This window comes from Phoenix dactylifera, chromosome 8 (assembly GCF_051530095.1).
Source record: "Phoenix dactylifera cultivar Ajwa chromosome 8, Ajwa_hap1_PhDact_Kaust_v1.1, whole genome shotgun sequence".
Taxonomy (NCBI): Eukaryota; Viridiplantae; Streptophyta; class Magnoliopsida; order Arecales; family Arecaceae; genus Phoenix; species Phoenix dactylifera.
This window is the reverse complement of record NC_143197.1, coordinates 22,213,294-22,237,351: the sequence shown is the minus strand read 5'-3', so window position 1 is coordinate 22,237,351 and position 24,058 is coordinate 22,213,294. Positions and strand designations below refer to the sequence as shown.

Here is a 24,058-nt window from a genome sequence, read left to right as displayed (position 1 = left end):
GGCGGCCGGCCAACATCACCCGCTGCTCGGCCTGTAGCAGCCGACCCCCCCATCCTCTTCATCTTCCCCCTTCTTCTTCTGTTCTCCCCCCTTCTGGGAAACAGGGTCTCCGAAACCAGTCACCCGAGAGAGGGGAGAGCCCCTCGGCCATGCCGCAACCCTCGCCGAGACCAATGGCGGCTGCGGCCGAGCCAACGGTTCTCCGAGTCTGTCGCAGCAGAGGGGGAGGAGAACACCTCCAACGGCGACCATCTTCTCAGCTACCAAATCTAGATGTGCTCGGTTAGGGTTTGGCTAATAAGGAAAGAAGATGATCGGGAGGAGAATAGTCTTCGGCCATCAACGATCGGGGTCAATGTTGGCTCAGAGGCCAAACACTGCAGGTTGTACCTCCCCCTTCCCTCCTCCTCATCTTCTTCCTTCTCTTCTTTACTATTATTTCTTTATTTCTCTTTTGTTTTGATCACTCATCCGAATAGATCGAAATATGAAATGAGAGGGATAGAGTGATCAGAAGACTCACCTAGCTCCGGGAAGGAGCTGTGGGGCTTTTCCGGCGAGCTGCTGCATCTGCTCCGGCGACGCAGTGCGGGGACGAGCTCCCTCCTCCTCCGGCGCCACTGCTCTCGATCCGGCTTCTCACACAGAAGGAGAAGGGAATGAGAGGGGGTGAGAGAAGAGTCCTTGGTTCTTATAGACCTCGGCGGGAGAGAGAGGTGGTGGTGATCGTGGTTGTCAGGCGGTTATAACCGCCTCAACAGTTGCCGATCTCCACCGCCATTCCTTCCAAGTCTCCAGATGGGCCGGGGTTTACAATATCTTTATAGTTACATAATTAATGTGTTTTTATTTGAAAATATTACCTTGTTGAAAAGTATTGGGATTTGTAAGTGATGTTATAGCCAACTTCTCCCCTTCAAGGTTATTTTCCCTCTTGAAGAAGTGTGGCCTGTGGGGAGTTCTACCCTGTTGGTGGATATAATGGTGATGGTTCTTTGCTCATCGGAGATGTACAACTGATTTTCTTTTGAATATTTAACGCCTCCTCGCCAGGACTAAAATCAGATTACTACTAAACTTTAGTATTGTATGACTTATCTATTCATATTCCTCGTTATTGTAGCCAACAAGGATGTGTTTCACTTTGTTCACCTAGTTTATCTTTTCATGTCAATAAATATACAATTCATGGCCACATCCTGCATGAGGCCTTGTAGTGGTCTCCTCCTCCACAGCGAAGCCAAACCCTTGCTTTGAATAGATGGAGGTGAGGTTTTGGAGGACCCGAGAGGTTGTAGGATGAGATGGTGGTCGGTATGGTTGGGGCTGCAGCAAGCAGTCCGCGGCCATACCTGAGCAGTTTCTCAGATTTCAATGCGACATGCCCAGAGAGGTGGCAGTGTCTTCGTGATGGCTTTTTGACTACTTCGGCAAAGGAGCTTCGCTTCTGGAGTGGTGGTGGGTGGGATGGTAAGGATGCCTAGTCTTTCTATAGTCATTACTTTTCAGATACGTCCTTCGATTTCTTATTAAGGTTTCTTAGAAAAATCAAAACTACAATCAGAGTCTGTCGCAGCTAACTAATGGAGACAATATTCTTTGGAAGAGAACTGTTGATCTGGTTCATAATTTATTGGGAAAAAGAAAATCAACAATCAGCAATTTCTCCATCTATCAAGATGCAAGTTGGATTTGAGGGGGTGCTTTGATACAAATAATTTTTTATAGTTGTTGCTCTGTGTCTTTTATGATAGACATAAATTTGCTTGCTTGAGTCTGTCGAGAACATTATGCCGATGTTGCAAGACTTCGTTCTCAATATAAGTTTCCATTTCTGAAGATAGGGTCTTGTTAATGAATGACCTGGGGCATTTGTTAAGAATCAGTTATGATACATGCATGGTAACTAGAAATATTAGATTTGGAATAATTGAACTCAATTTTGTTCTAGAAAATCTGAAAATAGTTTTTTTTTTATCAAGATTTTTCTATTTCATTAAATCTTGGTCTATTAAACATTAAGAGGTGCCAATTGTCTCAAGTGTAAAGTTATTGTGGATTGGTTACTGTACCTGTAATTTGGGTTTATAGTAAGGCACCATTTCATTGCCAGTGATTCAATTGCCTAAAATTAAATTATAATTAGAATTGCAGCCATAGAAATGGGCTTTGTTTGGTTGACTATAATTGAAAACTGCATATGCAATAATAGCTCTCGAAAGAGATACCCTTACCCTGTTATTGAGGTAATAATATTACCTCTTGAGAAATGACGAACTGTTCATATTTTCATTACAATATGATACAATATTATAGGATAAAATGGAGAAGTAAATGAAGATAAAGTGGATGCATGCAAGAATGTTCATGGCTTGAGATTATAATCAATTGTAACATATGATCTAAGATCAGAGGTGTGACTAAATGAGAACTCATTTTGACTGGGGCCTGAAAATAAAAATGCACGAAGTCAAGAAATGCTACATTATTTCTTGACGCAATCACAATTAGTTCAAACAAGTTGTTCACTAAGATAATGACTTTGGATTAGATCAACAATTCTACATTATTTTTTGTTTTTAAATTGTGTCCAGTTTATTCACCATCAAACTACATTCTTGAGCTGAGTAGCTTGCAACGAAGCCATTGATTTTAGACCTTCAGAGAAATGTTTTACTCAACGGGTAGACGACGGAGCTTTGCCAGCAAGAAAGGCAGTGAAGAAAGCCAAGGAACTGCTTGGTTTGAACGTTGGCACATCATGGCCAGCTCCTCTAAATGTTGCAAAAGTTAGCCCCTCGTACTCTTGTAGCCATCCAGCCACCTGGGGACGAAATGTACCAGATTTTTGTTAGCACATCGGTTTACGTAGAATCGAAGTATGTGGTTTCATGCATGCGTGCACCTGTCGGCACTCGTATGCATGAATATGTCAGTGCATCATAAATCAAGTGATGTATGATTCACTGCAGCACCTGTTTCTTATGGTACCATGGCCTCCAGGGACCAACTGTAGGCAATCCTAGGGTGTCCAAACAGTATCTTGTTGACAGCACTGGGACTCTTCCATCTGTGTCACCACTGGACAAGCAAACAAGGATTTCATGGATGTCATGATCATGGAAATATTAACATAGTAAGCTGATGGATCATGGGATGTCAGCTTCGAGATCATACCTATAGACCCATATCCTGAGCCCTCCTGCAATCAGCTTCTTGTATATGGGGAGAACAGAGGGCATCGAGTCCTTCCACTCGTTAAAAATTTGTTTGCTGTGCTCAGTTTAAACATTTCTATAAGCACAATCACCAAAAATAAGAAAAACACACTCACACATAGAAAGAGAGAGAGAGAGAGAGTTACTTGCAGATGCTCCAGTTCCTGATGTTGTGGCCATCACTAGCATGGAGGGCCTTCTGAACATCTGGTCTGTTGTAGAAAGATGTTGTGTAACCATCAAGGCATGGATCGTAGCTACCCATGATCCTCGGTATCTAATCAATCATGTTAATCATAGTCAATCATTGTAGGCGCAGTAAAAAAATCCGATTTTTGGGTTATTATTATGCAGTAAACTCCTGAGATATTTAAAACAATTTTGCTTCTCTCACATTTTATATGGGAAATTCTTGAATTAAAATTGTATAGGATACCTAGTATCATAGCTCATAAAAATTTAAAAATCTCGATAAACATTGAAATGATCAAGCACTTTGCATATATTTCCATAAAATCATTATGATAACTTGGTATTTATTATTGAAATTGATACTGTTTATTTGATCACCATAATGTGTCCGCACTTCATAATGAAGAAGAATTATATATTTTATATGACTAAAAATAATCTTGTTTTGGTAGGTAATTTCAAATAATCATTCTTATTTGGAAATTTTCCCTTCAAAATAATTATCAATATTGCTCAGGCATTAGTCTTTTTTGTGAACTCTCAGAAAAATGTCAGATCCTTGTGGAAAACGGAGTGGTCTGTTGCAATATTTATAGGTAATTGGTGGTGGCAACTAAAACTGCAATCAACAAGTCTCTTACCATCTTGGAGGTGGACTTGAACATGAGTAGTCTTCTTCCACCATTGTTGGAACCTGATGAGTTCTGGATGCAGGTTGGAGTGTATAGACTGTAGATATCAATTTCACCATATTGTTTAAGGACCTCTCGACAGCATCCCGACATTTAGTGTTGTTCCATGGGTCATCACTGTCAAATTTGCAGTTATCTCTGGTGATGTCATGTGTTGCATCCGAGACGATGGCATGGCTCCAAGCATAATCCACCAAACCTTGCCAGTCATGACTATCAGAGGTTTCAGGATTACCCAACTACAAAAAACAGGAACAAGAATAGTGAACTCGAGTTAATGAGATCATGAGACATCCATCCATCAGACTACTTGTGTGTGAAAATTACCGCAGACATAACATACAAGGAGACAATCAAGAAAACCTTACAGCCTTGTTAGTTTCGGTATCCTTGACTATGAGAAACATGCGCCATTGAATCTTATCAGTCAAGCTATGTATGCTTCATAAAAATTTGGTAAGCAAGACATGTCACTGCTCAGTCTTGCAGGACTAATGACAGATGCTTGTTGAACATATGATTAACTTATTTAAGCAGTAAACCGATGTTGTCCACTAATCAACATCCATAGAAGAAATAAAGGAATTTTAATTGCTGTTATGGGCTGAAATCAGACTGGAGATTATAGATAATAAAACACAAGAGGGAGGAATACCAAGAAACCCTTGAGGTCTATAAACAATGAAGGATTCTTGTTCATGTCATAGATGAGCTCAGCCAACTCCGGAACATACTTTCCTGGCAGTGCAGTACCAGAGAATATTAGACTTATGAAGCAACAAATTAAACACCAAAAGAGTCCAGAGCTGAAGCATACCTGCATAGCTCTCTCCTGCCATGTAAAAGGTTCGGTTTCTGTAGGATGGGAACTTTTCGAACCAGTTGTGCAGAAAAGTGTATGTATCATTTGCTAATCAACAATGGTTCCATAGAAATAACAACGAAGCAAGGTAAGAACTCCAAAAAGCTAAAAATGATTATAACTAGGTGAAGTCATATTGACAAATTAAGTGCATCTCTAGCTAGTGAGTACACATGCACACGCTCACCCAACATATACTACTAATAATATTCTCGTAATTATTGACATGTTCTCGAATTACTCATGATTTCTGTACATATTTTTCACTAAAAGCTTACTGATTACAACTTAATGATATTACTCGTTGCTGTTAGTGCTGATTTTGTTTGCAACTGTTTGGTACTCTTAGTTCTCCCTTTTTTTTTTCTTGCACGAGCAAAACATTTAATGTTCATATTACATGTACCTTGTCTTCTTCTACTTTGTTTTTCTAAACTTTAAGTATCCCAATTCCTTCCAGATATTGCTGAAGTTACAACATTAACATCCAAATTCTGAATCTTTCCCCAAACCAAATTGTTGTTATACCAAACTTGTGACTCTAAGGCATGCAAAAGTTACCTAGTTATAGAGACTTCTACCTCATCCATCACATGGATGATGAAGTCTATATAATAGAGCAAATGAAGATGTGATGGGTACGAATTCAAATTACAACTGCACATTTTTAAAATTGGATACGAAGAAAATAAACAAAACTTTGTTTAAATCAACAAATCTTGGCACAGAAAGGAAACTCCCAAGAAATTTGAAACATGCTATATTTTTCTGCAGTTTAACAAAGAACAAAAAATTAAAATTTATCATAGATCACCTGTATTGCTGCATATGCCTAGTAAATTTGTAAACATTAAAGAAATTAACTATGTTAGCGTATTTCCATAATGCTTTCATGATAATTTGTTAAAATTATTAAAATAATATGTATGTTTTATTTAAGAATATATTTATAATGAATAGATCAGACAAATTACACACCCATATTATGTTTTAATTAAAGAGTATATTTTACTCTCTATATTTCTCATGTTTTAATCATTTCTTAAATCTCGAAATAGAGTGGAATATTTTTAGAAAAACCAGTGAGATGTGCGTGCGCTGCACAGGTATGTTGATGCAAAGAAGTAACCTTGTTTGAAGTATTGAAGGTTGGGCTCTTCTGATGCCATATCCTTTGTATATGGGAAGGTTTGGTGGGAGGTGACTGTTATTTTCAAGGACCAAGCATCTTCGGTACTAGACAACAATGGCTACTAGAGGGTGATCACTGCAAAAGAATGGGCTGCTATATTTTTAGAGGTGAAAAATTTTCTATTCCACTTAAGACCTAAGGCTAAACCAGATCGGATACGGATTGGATACCGGCATATCCATATCCATATTTGTTTTATTTGATGAATACATATACGAATATGAATGTTAGTCGGATGCAAAAATTTATATCAATATTTTTCTATATAGATACTGATATAAATCCGATACTAAAAGTATGAATATAAATATGGATATAAGTCAGAAAATTAAAAATTTATGACTATAAAATCAAAGAAATTACTAAGTAAAAGGTAAAACAAGTTAAGGTCATTCATTTTCTTTAAAAGTTCATTAGTGCTACAAAAATTAAATAGAACCACAAACTAATTTGCATGAACATGTTGTCTCGCTGCAATGCTTGTCTCTCGCCTTCAACCTATGACAATCTCCAACATCAGATTATAATTATATAACTCTTCCTTTCAGTGGGCAACTTTTTTTATTTGATGATATTTTGTTGTGAAAAAGGGTGCTAAATGTGCTATACTTCAAATTCCATAAAAGAAGCATGACAAAAATGTAAGTGTTGGGGGGAATAAAGTTTCCCCCCAAATGACATAAATGCCCCTAAGAAGCCGTACAACCTCCGACCCCGGACAGCCGAAGTCAGCGTCCGACCTCGGAACGCTCGGCCACGAGACGACCGACTCCGAAACCTCCGACCTAAGAGAAACCCCAATGTCCGAGGACCGTACTCTAACACCCCTCCGACATTTATTGCGCATGGCCGCTGTAATCTTCCGGCACACTCAACAATAAATGCGGATCTCCGGCTTACTCCACCATTAATGCGGATCTCCGGCTTACTCCATAATAAATGCGGATCTCCGACTTACTCCACAATAAATGCGCATGGCTCCTGACATCTACGGATCCCCAGCTCTCCACGGCAAATCGACCCAGCAGGGTCTAGTCGACTATGATAAGTCTCTGATCTCGGCCATACCGCCGACATCAGTGCAATGATTCGCCTGACCGAGCGCCGACCTGAACAACATGCCAAGCCGTACTACGGCCTCGCCCTGTTACATCACAGGTAAACCGACCCCCGCATATAAAAGGGAGCCTTGGCCTCTCAAGAGGGGATTGGAACATTCATACACCCAAAAATCACTGTCTATCTCCTTCTCCCCACTATTTGCCCCCTCCCTGACTTGAGCGTCGGAGGGCCGGCGCCGGAGAACCCGGCCACCGGTTCGTGTGCAGGCACCCGGACGGAGGACGCCGCCAGCCAACGGATCGCCGCCCCGCTGCGAGGACCTGCTGTTCCTTCTCTCCGACCGCCCCGGATGGAGGACGCCGCCCGCCGACAGACCGCCGCCCCGCCGTGAGGATCAACAGTCGCTCCCTCTCCTCGACCGAAGGTTGCCCCCGGGTCCAATTTCCAGCAACAGTTGGCGCTAGAGGAAGGGACCGAGTAGCAGTCATGAAGTTGAGACCTAAGGGAGCCTTTAACGTCTCCCGGCGTCCCCCGCAAAGTCCTGGACACTCCGTCCAGAATTCTCCAACTCCGGCTGACCCAGCTCCTCAGGTCCAGCCGGAACAGTTCAATGCCCTGGCACAGCAAGTCCAGGCCCTGGCCGCCGCCGTTCAGGGCCTGCGGTGCGTGGAGGCTTTACCGGCACTTCCCCCGCAGGCCCAGGCCCCGCCGGAGTGTCTCCCCAACGGCCCGGTTCTCCCCAGCCAAAATTTGCATGGCTCCTCCAGAGCCAACAATGGAGAACGAGCTTCTCCCCGGAGAGAGTTACCGGGAGAAGGTTTCGACCGGAGACCCCAACTTTCTGAGGCGGAGTCGGCCCCGGATCACCGTGAGCTGGCGCAAACCACAGCGACAATCCCACGGGTGGGGGAGCTCGACCGAAAAGTCGAGTATCTGGAGCGCCAGATTGCGGCACTCCACAGCAAGAAGGCAAGACAGGAAGGGGACTTTGAGTTCACTACCAAGTCCCCCTTCTCCCGCCAGATCGAGGACGAGCCAGTTCCCGCGAGGTTCAAAATGCCTCAGGTGGAGCCCTACAGCGGAATCACCGACCCCCTCGACCACTTGGAGAGTTATCGGGCCCTCATGGCCCTACAAGGGTCCTCGGAGGCCATACTCTGCAAGGCCTTCCCAGTAACCCTCCGAGGGACCGCTCGGCTTTGGTTCTCTGGTCTGAAGCTGAACACGGTGTCCTCTTTTGAGCAGCTCGGCAGGCAGTTCGCCACCAACTTTGCTGCCAGCCGGCGCCAGCGACGGACATCAGACTCCCTCCTAGACATCAAGCAGAAGGAGGGGGAGTCCCTCAAAGAGTACCTGGACCGCTTTACCGCCGCCACATGGGAGGTTCGCGAGCTAGACCAGTCGATAGCCATGTCGGCTCTGAAGACTGGGGTCCGCTCCTACCGATTCCTCTTCTCCATCGAGAAGAGCTTCCCGGCCGACTTCACCGAAATGCTGGCCCGAGCCCGGAAGTACGCCAAGGCCGAGGAGGCAGTCGCCTCCAGGCGGGGGGCAATCGAGCCCACCTCGAAGAAGCGGAAGAAGCGCCGCGAGGAGCGCGGTCGACAAAGGAGCCGGTCTCCCCGCCGAGAGAAGAATCTCTCCAGACTGAGGAGCCCGCCCCGTCAGCAGGGGCGACCTCAGCAGAGGACACCTCCTCGTCCGAGGTCTCCACCGCGGCCCCGGACGTACCAGGCGAGGTACGAGAACTATACACCCGTCAATGCTCCTCGGGCCGAGATCCTGATGGAAATTGAGGGTCGGGACTTCTTCCGACCCCCGCCTCCTATGCGAGACACGGGATTTTCCTGAAATTCCAGGAAGTACTGCCGCTTCCACCGAGATCGCGGGCACGACACGGAGGACTGCTTCCAACTCCGGGACGAGATAGAAGCGCTCATCAGACGGGGAGTACTCAACCGGTTCGTGAGGAACCGACATGAGGAAAGGAGGCCGGCGGAGAATGTCGCACCAACCGAAAATCCTGGCGGCAACAGGCCTATCGCCGGCACCATCAACATGATTGGGCGGACCTCGGCAGGAACAGCCGCCCAGGGAGCACCCCCGAAGCGCCCACGCACTGATGAAGTCATCTCGTTCTCGGACGAGGACTTAGAAGGGGTCGAGACCCCTCACGATGACGCTGTGGTCATCTCAATGATTGTAAATAGGTTTGATGTAAAGCGTGTCCTAGTTGACAATGGAAGCTCAGCCAACATTTTGTACTACCATGCCTACCAAAAAATGGGGTTGACAGAAGGACACCTCCGGAGAATCAATGCCCCGCTGGTCGGGTTTACCGGAGATGCGGTCCCGGTTGAAGGTGAGGCTAGCTTCCTTGTCACAGTTGGCCTCGCCCCCCGGGAGAGCACTGTGAGGATGGACTTCCTGGTGGTCCATCTGCCCTCGGTCTACAACGCCATCCTTGGGCGCCCAGGGTTAAACGCCCTTCGAGCCGTGGTTTCAACTCGCCATTTGCTCATGCGGTTTCCCACCGGCCAAGGAGTGGGCGAGGTCCGCGGAGACCAACTGGTCGCCAAGCAATGCTACATGGCGGCCCACACAGTAAAGCAACCAGCCGAGGCACCAGACCGCCCGATGGGCCCTTCACTGCCCATAGAAACCCTCGATGCGAGGGACACTCTCTGGAAGAAGCAAGTAGAGCCCGGTGAGCTCCTCATTCAAATCCCACTACAAGAAAATTTTCCCGAGCTAACCGTGCAGGTTGGCTCCGGCCTCGGCGCCCTTGAGAGGAATCGCCTCGTCAGCTTCCTGCGGGACAACGCTGACGTCTTTGCCTGGTCGCCCGCGGACGTGCCAGGAATTGACCCCGAGGTCATGGTCCACCGACTCCAGGTGAGGCCAACCAGCAGGCCTGTAAAGCAGAAGAAAAGAGGCTCCGCCCCTGAGCGACAACGAGCTGCGGCCGAGGAGGTGGACAAACTCCTCGGAGCCGGCTTCATCCGGGAGGTCTCCTACCCGGATTGGCTCGCCAACGTAGTCCTCGTAAAGAAGGCCAACGGAAAATGGCGTATGTGCGTGGACTACACCGACCTGAACAAGGCCTGCCCAAAAGACAGCTTTCCTCTCCCGAGCATCGACCAGCTCGTCGACTCCACTTCAGGACACCAACTGCTAACTTTTATGGACGCCTTTTCAGGATACAACCAAATCCGAATGGCGCCAGAAGACGAGGAGAAGACGGCCTTCATCACCGACAAGGGCACCTACTGCTACAAGGTGATGCCCTTTGGCCTGAAAAATGCTGGGGCCACCTATCAGAGACTGGTCAGCCAAATCTTTAAAGACCAGATCGGCCGGAACATGGAAGTCTATGTGAACGACATGCTGGTAAAGAGCCAAGCGGCGGAACACCACATAGCCGATCTCAACGAGACATTCGCCAAGCTCAGAAAATACCAAATGAAACTCAATCCGGCGAAGTGCGCGTTCGGGGTCACCTCGGGCAAGTTCCTGGGTTTCATAGTGACCCAACGCGGAATTGAGAAAATCCGGGCACTGCAAGAGATGTCGCCTCCAAAGACAGTTAAGGAGGTGCAGCGGCTCGCGGGGCGGGTAGCCGCCCTGGGAAGGTTTGTTTCTCGATCAGCCGAGCGTTGCCTCCCCTTCTTCAAGAGCCTCAAACGGCCGAAAGACTTCCGGTGGACAGAAGAATGCCAGCAAGCCTTTGAAGAGCTTCGGCGCCTTCTGGCCTCTCCCCCGCTGCTCACCAAGCCCCAGAAGGGCGAAATTCTTTACTTATATCTGGCCGTCTCCCCAGCTGCAGTAAGCTCGGTACTCGTCCGGGAAGAAGACAAGCTCCAAAAGCCGGTCTATTATACCAGCCGGGTTCTCAGGGATGCTGAGACCCGATATTCTAAACTTGAGAAGACCATCTTCGCTCTCATCATCTCGGCTCGGAGACTCAGGCCTTACTTCCAAGCCCACACGATAGCTATATTAACCGACCAGCCTATGAAGCAGATATTGCAGAGGTCGGATCGTGCGGGGAGGATCGCCAAATGGGCGGTCGAGCTCGGAAAATTCGACCTAGAATATCGGCCCAGGCCGGCTATCAAAGCTCAGATACTCGCCGACTTCATCGTGGAGTGCACCCTTCCGGACGACCTCGAGCCGCCATCTGAGTCCGTGGAGGAGACCCCGAAGCAGCAATGGGTCCTGCACTCGGATGGGTCTTCGACCCCGGGGGGCAGCGGGGCCGGACTTATCCTCACCAGTCCAGATGGAGTGGTGGCCGAGCAAGCTCTGCGCCTCGAGTTTCCGGCCTCGAACAATGAGGCCGAGTATGAGGCTCTCATCGCCGGGCTCAAGCTGGCGAAAGAACTAAAAGTGGGAGACCTGACGGCCTTCAGCGACTCCCAGCTGGTGGTGAACCAGGTCCAAGGAGATTTTGAAGCTAAAGAGCCATCCATGCAAAAGTATCTCCAAAAGGTGCGGGAACTCACATCTGCCCTGAATTCTTTCAATATTCAGTATATTCCCAGAGCGGAAAATCTCAGGGCAGACCAGCTATCCAAACTGGCCACCTCCCGCATGAGCGAGCTTCCCAAGGGAAAAGCGCTCGAGTATCTTCGGGTCCCCAGCACGGAGGAACCCGAGCCCACTATGTGCGTCGACTCCGAGCCAAGCTGGATCGACGGGCTCGTCTGCTATCTTCAGGACGGAACTCTACCTCATGACGAGACGGAGGCTCGCCGAATCAAGCGCCAGGCTCCCCGGTATGTCTTGTACGAGAATAAACTCTATCGACGATCATTTACTTCTCCCCTTCTCAGATGCCTCCGCCCCTCCGAGGCGGACTACGCCCTCCGAGAGGTCCATGAAGGGATCTGCGGAAATCACCTGGGGGGTCGAGCCTTGGCCCATAAGATCCTGCGGCAGGGATACTACTGGCCCACACTCCAGAAGGACGCAACAGATTTCGTCCGCAAGTGCGATCGGTGCCAACGAAACGCCAATATCCAGCGCCGACCTTCAGCTCTGCTGACCTCCATCATCGCCCCCTGGCCGTTTGCCCAATGGGGGATCGACATCCTGGGGCCCTTTCCCCTGGCCACCGGACAGAGAAAGTTCCTGGTCGTCTCCATCGACTACTTCACCAAATGGGTCGAGGCCGAACCTGTTGCCCGGATCACCGAGCAAAAGATGCGGGACTTCGTGTGGAAGTCTATAATCTGCCGATTCGGACTACCCCGTATCCTTATATCTGACAATGGTCGACAATTTGACAATGTTCATTTCAGGGAGTTTTGCTCTGAGCTCGGCATTGATCATCGCTTCACCTCGGTTGCCCATCCCCAGACAAACGGGAAAACTGAGGTAACTAACCGAACTATTTTGCAGGGACTCAAAGCTAGGCTTGATCGGTCCAAAGGACAGTGGGTCGAGGACTTGTACAATGTCCTTTGGGCGTACCGGACCACGTTCCGACTGCCCACGGGAGAGACCCCCTTCAACCTAGCATACGGCTCTGAGGCCGTCATCCCATTGGAGATCAGCTTGCCTTCTCCGAGGGTGGAGCATTACGACCCCGATACCAATTCCTCCCAGCTCAGGAGCAAGTTGAACCTCGTCGAAGAGACAAGAGAGGTCGCCCGGGTGCGCATGGCGAGATATCAACAGCGAACGGCCCAATACTACAACTCCAGAGTTAAGCCCAAGCTCTTCAAAGTAGGGGACCTCGTCCTCAGGAAAGCCGAGGCTTCTCAATCGACCGAGCTAGGAAAGCTCGCCCCAAACTGGGAAGGACCGTATCAAATCGCCCGGGTACAACGGCCAGGGGCGTACAAATTAAAGTCCCTGGAAGGGACTCTGATCCCACGAAGCTGGAACTCCGAGAATTTACGAATGTACTACCAGTGAAACCCCAAGGGGTTCAAGATAATCAGGATAATGGACTCAGCTCCTTTTTCTGCAAATATTTCTCTCATTTTGATGACTGTAATCCTCTTCTAATATTGGGTCGTCTGTGATCCTCAGATTCCCCGGCCAAAATCGGGATGCCTCGAGGCTCGACCGTAGAGTCCCAAACTCCCTCGACCTCGGGAAGAATCACAGGACGGTGAAACGTCGACTGGAGCAAGATTCCTCGACGAAGGTCGAGATGCCCCGAGTGTCGACAGTGCGTGCCCAGACCCCTCGACACTTCGGGAAGACGGGGTAGTACCTTCGCAGTCCCCCGTGGCGCTCAACACCAACAACGGAGTAGTACCTTCGCGGCCCCCCGTAGCGCCTCCCCGACTAAGGTCGGGATGCCCCGAGGGTCGACCGTAGAGAACCAGACTCCCTCGACCTCGGGAAGGCGCCGTGAGGGGTGGAAAGGGTGGCTCCACCCGGGGCGCCACAAAGTGGACCCCCGGGAGCGGTCGACGATCCCCGATCCCCGAAGCGAGCGATCTCTCGACTAAGGTCGGGATGCCCCGAGGGTCGACCGTAGAGAACCAGACTCCCTCGACCTCGGGAAGCGTCGTCGGTCGGTAGAGCGTGCCCAGACCAGCCGACCTGACGAACGATCCCTCGACTAAGGTCGGGATGCCCCGAGGGTCGACCGTAGAGAACCAGACTCCCTCGACCTCGGGAAGGCGCCGTGAGGGGTGGAAAGGGTGGCTCCACCCGGGGCGCCACAAAGTGGACCCCCGGGAGCGGTCGACGATCCCCGATCCCTGAAGCGAGCGATCCCTCGACTAAGGTCGGGATGCCCCGAGGGTCGACCGTAGAGAACCAGACTCCCTCGACCTCGGGAAGCGTCGCCGGTCGGTAGAGCGTGCCCAGACCAGCCGACCTGACGAACGATCCCTCGACTAAGGTCGGGATGCCCCGAGGGTCGACCGTAGAGAACCAGACTCCCTCGACCTCGGAAAGGCACCGTGAGGGGTGGAAAGGGTGGCTCCACCCGGGGCGCCGCAAAGTGGACCCCCGGGAGCGGTCGACGATCCCCGATCCCCGAAGCGAACGATCCCTCGACTAAGGTCGGGATGCCCCGAGGGTCGACCGTAGAGAACCAGACTCCCTCGACCTCGGGAGGTATCACAGGTCAGCAAAGCGTCCACGAATCCGCCGACCTGACGTGAGATCCCTCGACCAAGGTTGAGGCGCTCCGAGGTCCGACCATAGGGTCTTAAGCCCCCTCGATCTCAAAAAGGGCTACAAATCAACAGAGCCTCCCCAGATCCTCTCAACTCCGGCAGGAGTCGTCGGGTCCATGGGAAGCCCGAGCCCCTTTTACAAGTCAAAAATGACTCCGGAGGTCGACGAGGAAGGGAAGCGACCTACTCCACCATGCGAAGCATGACCCCGAGAATGCAAGAGGTACACCCAACTAGACGCCTTCCTTGTCAAATTTTATCTACATATTGCCGAGCGGGATCTCGTCCAATGTTGGAGTCTTATTTTGCCCCAAAGCCGGGCTTCTTCGTTGGGTCGGCTTAAGACCGACCTCCCAACTTCATTATGCCTGCTCTGTTCGTCAAGTCTCCGCAATCCGTACTAAGGCTTCATAAAGTAGGGCCCAACTCGGCTCTTCTAAGTAAACTCCGACGTCCAGCTGAGAAAGTGGTCCCGGCCACGAATGTACCAGCCAAGCACAGGTACCAAGACAATCTTTGGGAATCCCAGCCTTGTTCACCGAAATCTCGGCAAGATCCGAGAACGATAACTATGAAAACCTTCGGCAATAACTTGTTTATTAGCCCGCGCTCCCTATGAGAGGTTCGGAGTTGAGTTCGGAAACCCGACTAAACTCTCCGAATAGCGGCACGAATAGACCTATTCCGGTCCCACTTGAAGTGGCTAAGGCCCGACCTCGGTGCCTTAAGATTTTCCTAAAGGCCAAACATGGCAACTCCCACGACTCTAAGATCCGAGTTATAGGACTTAGAGAAATTTTCTAGAAACCTAAGCTCGGAGCTCCCTTTGGTCGAGACGATTGGAATCTGAGAAGGCTAAGATATAGCCAGGGAAAAGGGCAGCTTCGTTAAGCAGCCCATAGATTAAAATACGAAGTTAGAGGTCGTCGAGGCGGTTAGCTAAGGTTCTAGCCTCATCCACGACAACAGAGGAAAAGATGAACACAGAATGACAAAAACATTTCTTCATTAACAAAGGGCCGGAAGGCCAATTACAAAATTGGAAGTCGGCCACTCAAGGGCCGGCCCCGGATACAATGAAAAAGAAAAGAAAAATATGCTAAGTCCTAAGCGGCGGGAGCCACATCCGGGGGGTCATCCGGCACATTGATGACCTCATGATCTTCCTCCGAAACAGGCTCGGGGCCGGGAGCAGGAGCTTCGGGCGCCGCCTCCGGGACAGCGTCGATCTCGGCCGCCGGAGCCGCCTCCATGACACCGTCCGCCTCGGCTACCCCCGTCGAAGGCTCGGCGGGGTCCTGCTCGTATATTCCCGCCTCGGACGTCAGGATGGCAGAAAGGGCTTGCACGTCGGACCCCCAGCCCCGGTCCTCCCTCGGACGGACCGTCGAGAAGTCGTACTGAGGGCAGTACCGGCGCACCTGCTCCCGGAAGTTCTCGAAGCCTCGAAGGAAACCGTCGACCGTCTCCTCCTCCAACATGTCGCGGAACTCTTGCGACTCTTTGAAGAGTTCCACAGCATGCTCGGCCCGTTCGAGGGCCCTCCTCTCCCGGGCCTCAAGTTGCCCGAGTCGGAGGTGGAAGACCCCCTCCTCATATTCGAGGGCCGCGACCCTGGCCTGGACCTCCCCTAAGCGTGCCTCCGTGCCGCGCATGGTTGCCCTGGTCAGGGCATGAGCCGCCTTCTCCTCCTCGAGCGCCCCCACCATGGCAAGGCGCTCAGCCTCGGTGGCTGTCCACCGAGCCTCGGCCGCGGCCAACGCCGCCTCCAGCTCGGCGACTCTTTTCTTGGCCGACTCCAGTTGCTGGCCAAGCTGTTGAACTTCTTCCCGATACCCATGGGCGATGAACGCCATGGTGTCGAGCTCGAGAATATGCTGAAAAGAAAGAAACGAGGGTATTGTGAGTTGAAAAGCACATATGTACGCTAAAAACTCGGGGAAATTAAGAAGGAAGCTTACCCGGGCGGTGTTGCAGTAAGCACTGCCGACGACCTCCTCCAGCGAAATACCCCGGAACACGGCCCGGTCCGCTGGAAGCACCGCACGCCGCAACATGGAGCGTGCAACCTCGGCATCTTGAAAGGCCGAGCGCCCCTCGGGAATAGAAGAATCCGGCTCGACCGACTCTTCTCGGAAAGCCTGGGAAGAGCTCGGCACGATCGAACCCGAGGTCCCGGAGCTGCTCGCCTCGGTGCCTCGGGTAAGCCCGGGTCCTGGCTGCTGCGGCCGGACCACGGACGGCTCCCCCCGCTGGGCAAGGGGGGTAGGGCAAGGAGGGGCCGACGGGCCCGCATCACCAACAACCCGCTCCCGCCTCGGGTCGGCTGCAAGGGCCCCCGCCTCGGGGCCACTCGTCCCGGCCGACGAAGAAGCGCCGTCCGTCCTCGCCCTCTTCCGAGGCTGGGGCGCAGCACCCCCGGCCTCGGCCTCTCGCCTCCTCAGGCGAGAGAAAAGTGATGTGTTGCTGGTCGGCATGCGTGGAATATCTGAAATCAAGAATTTTGTTAAGAGTCAGACCAGTGACCGTAAAGACGAAGAGCAAGAAATAAATAAATAGAATAATGCAACCGCCCTTACCCTCGGGGCGCGCCGAGCTCAGACCCACGCTCGCCAGGGCGTCCTCCCGCAGGAGCTCGGTCAGGTCGTTGCCCCTCCCGAGGGCTCGCAAAGAGTCCAGGGTCCTCAGCTCCCTCCCTGTGGGCTCGGAGAGTTTGTTGAGGGCCTTCAGCCGAGGGTGTCCCCACCTTGGCTCGAACCCCCAAGGCGCCGCAGACGCCAGAAAGAAAAACTTCCTCTTCCACTCGTGAATCGAGGAAGGGGCGCCCCGGAAGAGTGACATACCGCCCCGAAAGGCGAAATATAACCACCCTACGTCCGCCGGATTTTTCTTTAACAGAAAACACCGGCGAAAAAGGCCTACCGAAATCGGGATCCCGTGCCCGAGGCACAGGGATAAAAACCCGATTATGGTCCTCCATGAGTTCGGAGCCAACTGCGCCGGGACGAGCTGGTACTCGGCCAGCAAGTTGCTCACGAACTCATGGGTGGGAAAACGCAGGCCCGCCCAAAGTGTCTCGCGGTAAACCGCGATCCGACCTGGGGGCGGCTGCGTCACCCTGTCTTCCGGCCCTGCGGTTTCAAGGCAAAACCCGGGCTGGAAGAAGAAACGGGAGCGGATTAACTCCAGCTCCTCTTCCGACAGACTTGACCCAACCTCTTCGGGACCGGAACCCATTCTCACGGAAGAGTGGAGCAAAAGTTAAAAGTAGAAAATGGAAGTTGACGAGGAGGAGAAAAGAGGAAACCCTAGTGAAAACAGGAAGAAAACCTACTGGACATTGCCGGAAATCGCTCCGGGCACCACCAGCAAGATTCAGCTGAGGGAGGAAGCAGGGGGGAAAGACGACGAAAATAAGAGGCGGCCAAACAAGACCTTTAGGGCAGACTCGTGGGGTTTATATAGACCCCCCTGACGGCTCAGATCGACGGGGTCGGTTCCCATCCCCCCGACCGGGTTGCGCCGCGTGTCGACCTCGGAAGCCGAGGCACCGTATTCACTCCGGTTTGATAAATCGGATACGAAATCGAAGCGTTGTCCCATCGGATCTCGGGGCCTCATCATGGATCCACAGAATCAAATCGTCTTGAGGAACGAGCGGACGTAACCCCCGCTCCCCTCGTTTAATAAGATCTGGGACACGTGGAGCCCCGATGAGGCCTCCACTTCTTCGGAATTATGATCCAGTAACATGAAATCGAAAGCGTCCGACCTCGGGTCGCGCCGCGTGTCCGTTTCAAACCCCGTAACGGCACACTCATTAATGAGCCAGAAACGTCGATTACGGAATCGAGACACCGCCTCGACGAGCTCGAGGTCCCCCATCATTAATCCGCCGTAAAATGATCCTGGCGATTCAAGAAGCATGATGATACGAGCTCCATCATTAGCTCACCGAATAAAGCAGCCTCGAGACGCCAAAGGGCGCATATCTCACCATGAAAGCTCCGGAAAGCACAAGGGGGCGGGCGAGACCTTCCCCCCAACCTTAGTGACAGACTTTACTTCCCACGTCCGAGCCCCACAAGCCGCTCGAACTCGGAAGTCGGGGGGTAGTGTTGGGGGGAATAAAGTTTCCCCCCAAATGACATAAATGCCCCTAAGAAGCCGTACAACCTCCGACCCCGGACAGCCGAAGTCAGCGTCCGACCTCGGAACGCTCGGCCACGAGACGACCGACCCCGAAACCTCCGACCTAAGAGAAACCCCGATGTCCGAGGACCGTACTCTAACACCCCTCCGGCATTTATTGCGCATGGCCGCTGTAATCTTCCGGCACACTCAACAATAAATGCGGATCTCCGGCTTACTCCACCATTAATGCGGATCTCCGGCTTACTCCATAATAAATGCGGATCTCCGACTTACTCCACAATAAATGCGCATGGCTCCTGACATCTACGGATCCCCAGCTCTCCACGGCAAATCGACCCAGCAGGGTCTAGTCGACTATGATAAGTCTCTGATCTCGGCCATACCGCCGACATCAGTGCAATGATTCGCCTGACCGAGCGCCGACCTGAACAACATGCCAAGCCGTACTACGGCCTCGCCTTGTTACATCACAGGTAAACCGACCCCCGCATATAAAAGGGAGCCTTGGCCTCTCAAGAGGGGATTGGAACATTCATACACCCAAAAATCACTGTCTATCTCCTTCTCCCCACTATTTGCCCCCTCCCTGACTTGAGCGTCGGAGGGCCGGCGCCGGAGAACCCGGCCACCGGTTCGTGTGCAGGCACCCGGACGGAGGACGCCGCCAGCCAACGGATCGCCGCCCCGCTGCGAGGACCTGCTGTTCCTTCTCTCCGACCGCCCCGGACGGAGGACGCCGCCCGCCGACAGACCGCCGCCCCGCCGTGAGAGTCAACAGTCGCTCCCTCTCCTCGACCGAAGGTTGCCCCCGGGTCCAATTTCCAGCAACAGTAAGTAATATGTAAATCAAACTAAAAAACTCAGGCAAACATGAATAGTGGTATTAATTCTTAGATGCTTGTGGTATAAGAAGAGCGTAAGTAGGTATTTCAATAAGCATAGTTCACATAGTTCACCTGTAAAGGAATCTCCAAGAATCTCATAGTCGCTGGTTGTGTTTGAGTAGGAAAAGCCTACACCTACTGGAGACTCAAGGAACAGTAAGTTGGCCTCAACAAAATTAGTTAACAATTATTGGCGCATTTATTTTGGTTAACCAAAGACAGTTTATGTGTATTGAATTGTTACTGCTCTTGGTTATGTTAATGTGAATGACTGTTATGCAGGTAAAGTACATATTCTGGTATATTTTATATCCTTACATTCTTTTTATCCATTTTTATGAATGTAGATGCTTATTTTGGTGGTATAAGATTACATGGTGTTAGTAATTTTGTTAAAAAGCGGTTTGGATTAGTTAATTACATAATTTAAAGTAATCAAATCTAGTTTATATATTGATGTTTTAAATGAAGTCCTATGTGAAGTTCTTAGAATCATTGAAGAATTAAGTTGGCTTACCACTTTTTTTATAACAACGAAGGAAACTAGGAATTATATGATATGTTGGTCATTCAAATTAAGGATGACAAAAACACACTTATCTTCTGCTACTTATGGGATGCAAACAGCAAGTGGTGGTCCTAAAATATTTTTATTGGATTGCTGGCCAAGAATTAAAATTATTAGATCTATGTTATTGAGCAACCACAAATGTTTTGTACCTTCATGCATTGCAAAGAGCTAAACATTGCATAGCTAACGGAACAGTGGAGGCTACACCAAAAATAGTCTATAGCGATGGAATTTTAGTAATGTTCGGCAAAATGTGTTTCTATGAAAGTTTTCTTGTAATAGATTTTAAAAAAATATAATAAAAGATATATAATATTGTAGCAGCTTGTCAGAAGTGTTACTGAAAAGTTATTATATAATGATGGTATATATACCATAAAATCGCCACATATTCTATAGTAACAGTTATAAATTTTTTTTTAAAAGACCTATATAATATTATAATGGCTATTTATAGATATTGCAATATTTTTTTATGTTGTGATATTATCTTGTAAGGATAATTTTTTTCTAGTTAAATAAAACTTAATTAGCATTATATACAATTTTGTTGCATGATATTGACTATTTATTGATGAAATAAATTTTGCTCCCCATACATCATTGTATAACTAATAGTTTTGATTGCTAATTTTCTATAATTTATTTTTTATGATAAATTAGTATCATTGCAAACTAATTTGGATTCTTTGTGATGATAGTATTTCATCACTAAATATATTACATTTGCCTAATGATGTTTAGAAGTAATGAGGTTTTAAATACATATATTGATCAACTATTATATGTTCTATTTGTACTTAACAAATTTTAGCAGGTTAAATATGCTATTTTCAACTTCATTTGGCCAAACCTACTACCTGAATGGGTTACATGATCAGTCAAGTTGGATAAATAGTTGGAGAAATGTAGGTTTGCTTTAGCTTGGGATTTTTAATCTATTTTATAATAATTTTACAAACATTCATAACTATTAATTTAGTAAAGATGTGTTATAAATAATTTATTAATATAGAGGGTGCATAACGTACCTACTTTTAAGATAGGTAATCTTTAATGCTTATTGAATATTAGAAGCATAGTAAATTTAAAGAAATTGATTATGTATTATATTTTCACCTAAATTTTTTTATGGGTTAAATATATTATTGTCAACTTGATTTGACCAGAACCATTTAATGGACAAATTACATGAGTCGAGTCAGTTTAATAAATAGACAAAAATAGTTCTCGGTATAAAATTCACTATCAATATTGCAGATGACACACCATAACTAGGTACTGATCCAATATATAATTATTAAAAACTTGCATGGAGACCGATCTAACCAAGGATTTAGATTAAAATATGTAAAAAATTAAAACTACTTAGATAAAATATGTAATATAATGTATTAAAAATATTCTATATTAAATACCATTACTTTTTAATTATAACATGGATAAAAAGAAGCATATGCATTATCTATTTTTAAAGGACTTTAGAAAAAAATTAAATGATTATATAAATATATCGAAATTATTAGTATTTTTAAATATTTTAAATAAAAATATTTTCAAGATATTATAAAGAAGAAAATAGAGTTATTTATTTTACCAAAAGGAAGAGGATTGAATTTTTACAAGAACAATTAATTATTAACAAATAAAATACCATAATATAATTGGAATAAGTTTATTTTATAATTTAAACAAGTTTTGAATAAGTATAATAAACTATAACTTCATACTAGAAGTTTATGTTGTTGGCTACTATAAACTTTTTTAATGGTAGTCAATACAAATAGATCTTAACCAAGGTGAGTGGAAGACTATTGTGAAAACTAGATAATTAAGCTAGCTAGAGCAGCAAAGATCCTTTGGATTTCTTTTTGTAAAATCATCCTGAATGAGTTTCAACACACTAATTATTATATTCTTTTTCTATACATAAAATGGAGAACTACTAAATATTAAATTCAAGACATAAATGTTTAGTTTTTAAACCATATTTTGGCCAATAGACCTTCGGATATATCGTTGAATTGATGTAGTCCTCCTCTTGTATCTAGAAAGAGCAAATCTTGGCTCATTGATCTCCAAGACCAAATCTCAGATAATGTCTCTTTATCACCAAGAATCAGCTTTCTTCTCGTTAGAACAAAATTATTATATATGCATACTATTATATATGCATGCATGCATATGTGTATATATGTACGCCATTTTATTTCTAGCAATACCTGTGTTTCAAGAGAATGGATTGAACTTGAGCTTACTCCCATCTTTTTCAACAAAAAAGGAAGAAAACGGGGCTTGAAAGGCTCTTTCTTCGCGTGAAACTGTGATATTGGATGGAGGTAGGAGAGGTGGGGCTGGATTCGTCATCAGAGGTCCGAGTTCTGGTGCGGTGGCAGCGGGTGGCTGTTAGATTTTCGACATTTCGGTTTCTGGGGCAGAGATGCGGGTGGCTTGGATGGGTATGAGTTACACACGGCGAGTACTTCAGGCGAGTTCAATCCTACTGGAGAGAGATTCGGCCACAGTGATCAGCTGGGTCTGAAAGGGCTTGAGCAGTTATGGAGTAGTTCATCCCCTGCTCCATGACATTTAGGAGATGGCGAGGGAAGGTGTCACATTCCAGGCTATGCATGTATATCGTGAGGCCAATGGGGCGGCCAATTGGGTGGCGGCATATGTTGCAAGCCACTTAGGAGGTATCCTATGGACTGGAGAGAGAAAGATGCCCGGAGCACTTCAGGACGTTTTGTTTTCTGATTCTATTAGGTGTATTCGTACCCGTGATGTATGAAATGTCCGTTTTAGCTATAAAAAAATGAAAATGAGAGGACCCTCTCTTTCCCTCTTGGTGAGGCCCTTTTTAGGCTTCACCTAAAGAAACATTGGTCTCTATTCAAGAAGGTTTTGATAACCGGTTGAGTTTTTTCAACACGCAAATCATTCAAGTTGATAACGGCCGTTCATTAAGTTCTTCAACGGGCAAATTTCAGTTTAAATTTCAAAAAACCTCTTACATATATGTATATATATGTATGTTATATATACGTATGTCATTTTATTTCAAGCAGTACCTTTGTTCCAAGAGAATGGATTGAACTTGAGCTTACTCCCATCTTTTTCAACCAGGAAAGGACCAATCTCCTGCGCTGCACCATAGCCAACGGAGGAACACCTGGGACCTACACCAAAATTTAAACAGCTCAGTAGGATGGTTGTAATCCCCATCATATCACGAACAAGCAAGGATCCTTACCTCCATTGAGCCACAAGACTAGAGGCTTCTCATCAGCATGAGATGCAGCCTCGAAGAACCAATAGAAGAGGGCCCTCCCATTCTTCTTGTTCACCGTCACGTATCCGGCGTAATGCCGGAACTGGACTACTGGTTGGCCAGGCAAATCGGTGACAAGGTCTCCATTCTCAACGAACCTATTTCCTAGACCACCACAAGATACTGGGTGTAGTTCATGAACAAGAAGAAAGGCTGAAGCAGCCCATATGAAGAGACCCAAACCCTTAAACAATCTCATTTCTTTATAGAGCATCAAACTAACACCCTTGAGATGAAAATAAAACTTGCCATCAACCTGCTGGTATTTATAGCACTTTTAGCATGGGACTAGATCTTTCAACATATACCAAGAAAATGGTCTTGGACATGGATGCTCAGTATCTCAAGACTGACTTCTCTCTCTCTCTCTCTCTCTCTCTCTCTCTCTCTCTCTCTCTCTCTCTCTATGAGTTTGTTACTCTATCGATCTATCTCCCAATGAAAGGATGGCTAAACTAAGGTGGCCAAAATAAATAAATGTTGTATACTAAAATTGAACGGACGAGGATGGCAACTATAACACAAATATTGGGTAATAAAGTTTTTCCAAATTTGATGCCCACCATGGTTAAATGCATGCAGGAGAGATAATAGCAACTGAAAAGAAATATTTACCTTTAATATTGAATAACATATCTATTTTAATTAACATTAATATTTGTTTACCTTTTTTACAACTGAAAAGAAATATGACTATAAATTCAAAGAGCATATCTGTTACCCAAGGTGACAACCCAAGAGGGGGAGGGGGGGC

The 24,058-nt window shown here is 47.7% G+C and overlaps 1 protein-coding gene across 1 annotated transcript; it reads right to left on the bottom strand.

Annotated features, from left to right (window-relative positions):
• Nucleotides 1–2,963: 2,963 nt before the first annotated feature.
• On the bottom strand, nt 2,964–23,503 carry LOC120109080 (serine carboxypeptidase-like 31). Its single transcript, XM_089924956.1, has 7 exons — nt 23,227–23,503; nt 23,045–23,152; nt 4,758–4,840; nt 4,159–4,341; nt 3,365–3,495; nt 3,178–3,273; nt 2,964–3,081 (listed from the first exon to the last, which is right to left on the bottom strand). The coding sequence occupies exons 1-7, from the start codon at nt 23,501–23,503 to the stop codon at nt 2,964–2,966; spliced, it is 996 nt and encodes a 331-aa protein (XP_089781082.1).
• Nucleotides 23,504–24,058: the final 555 nt, after the last annotated feature.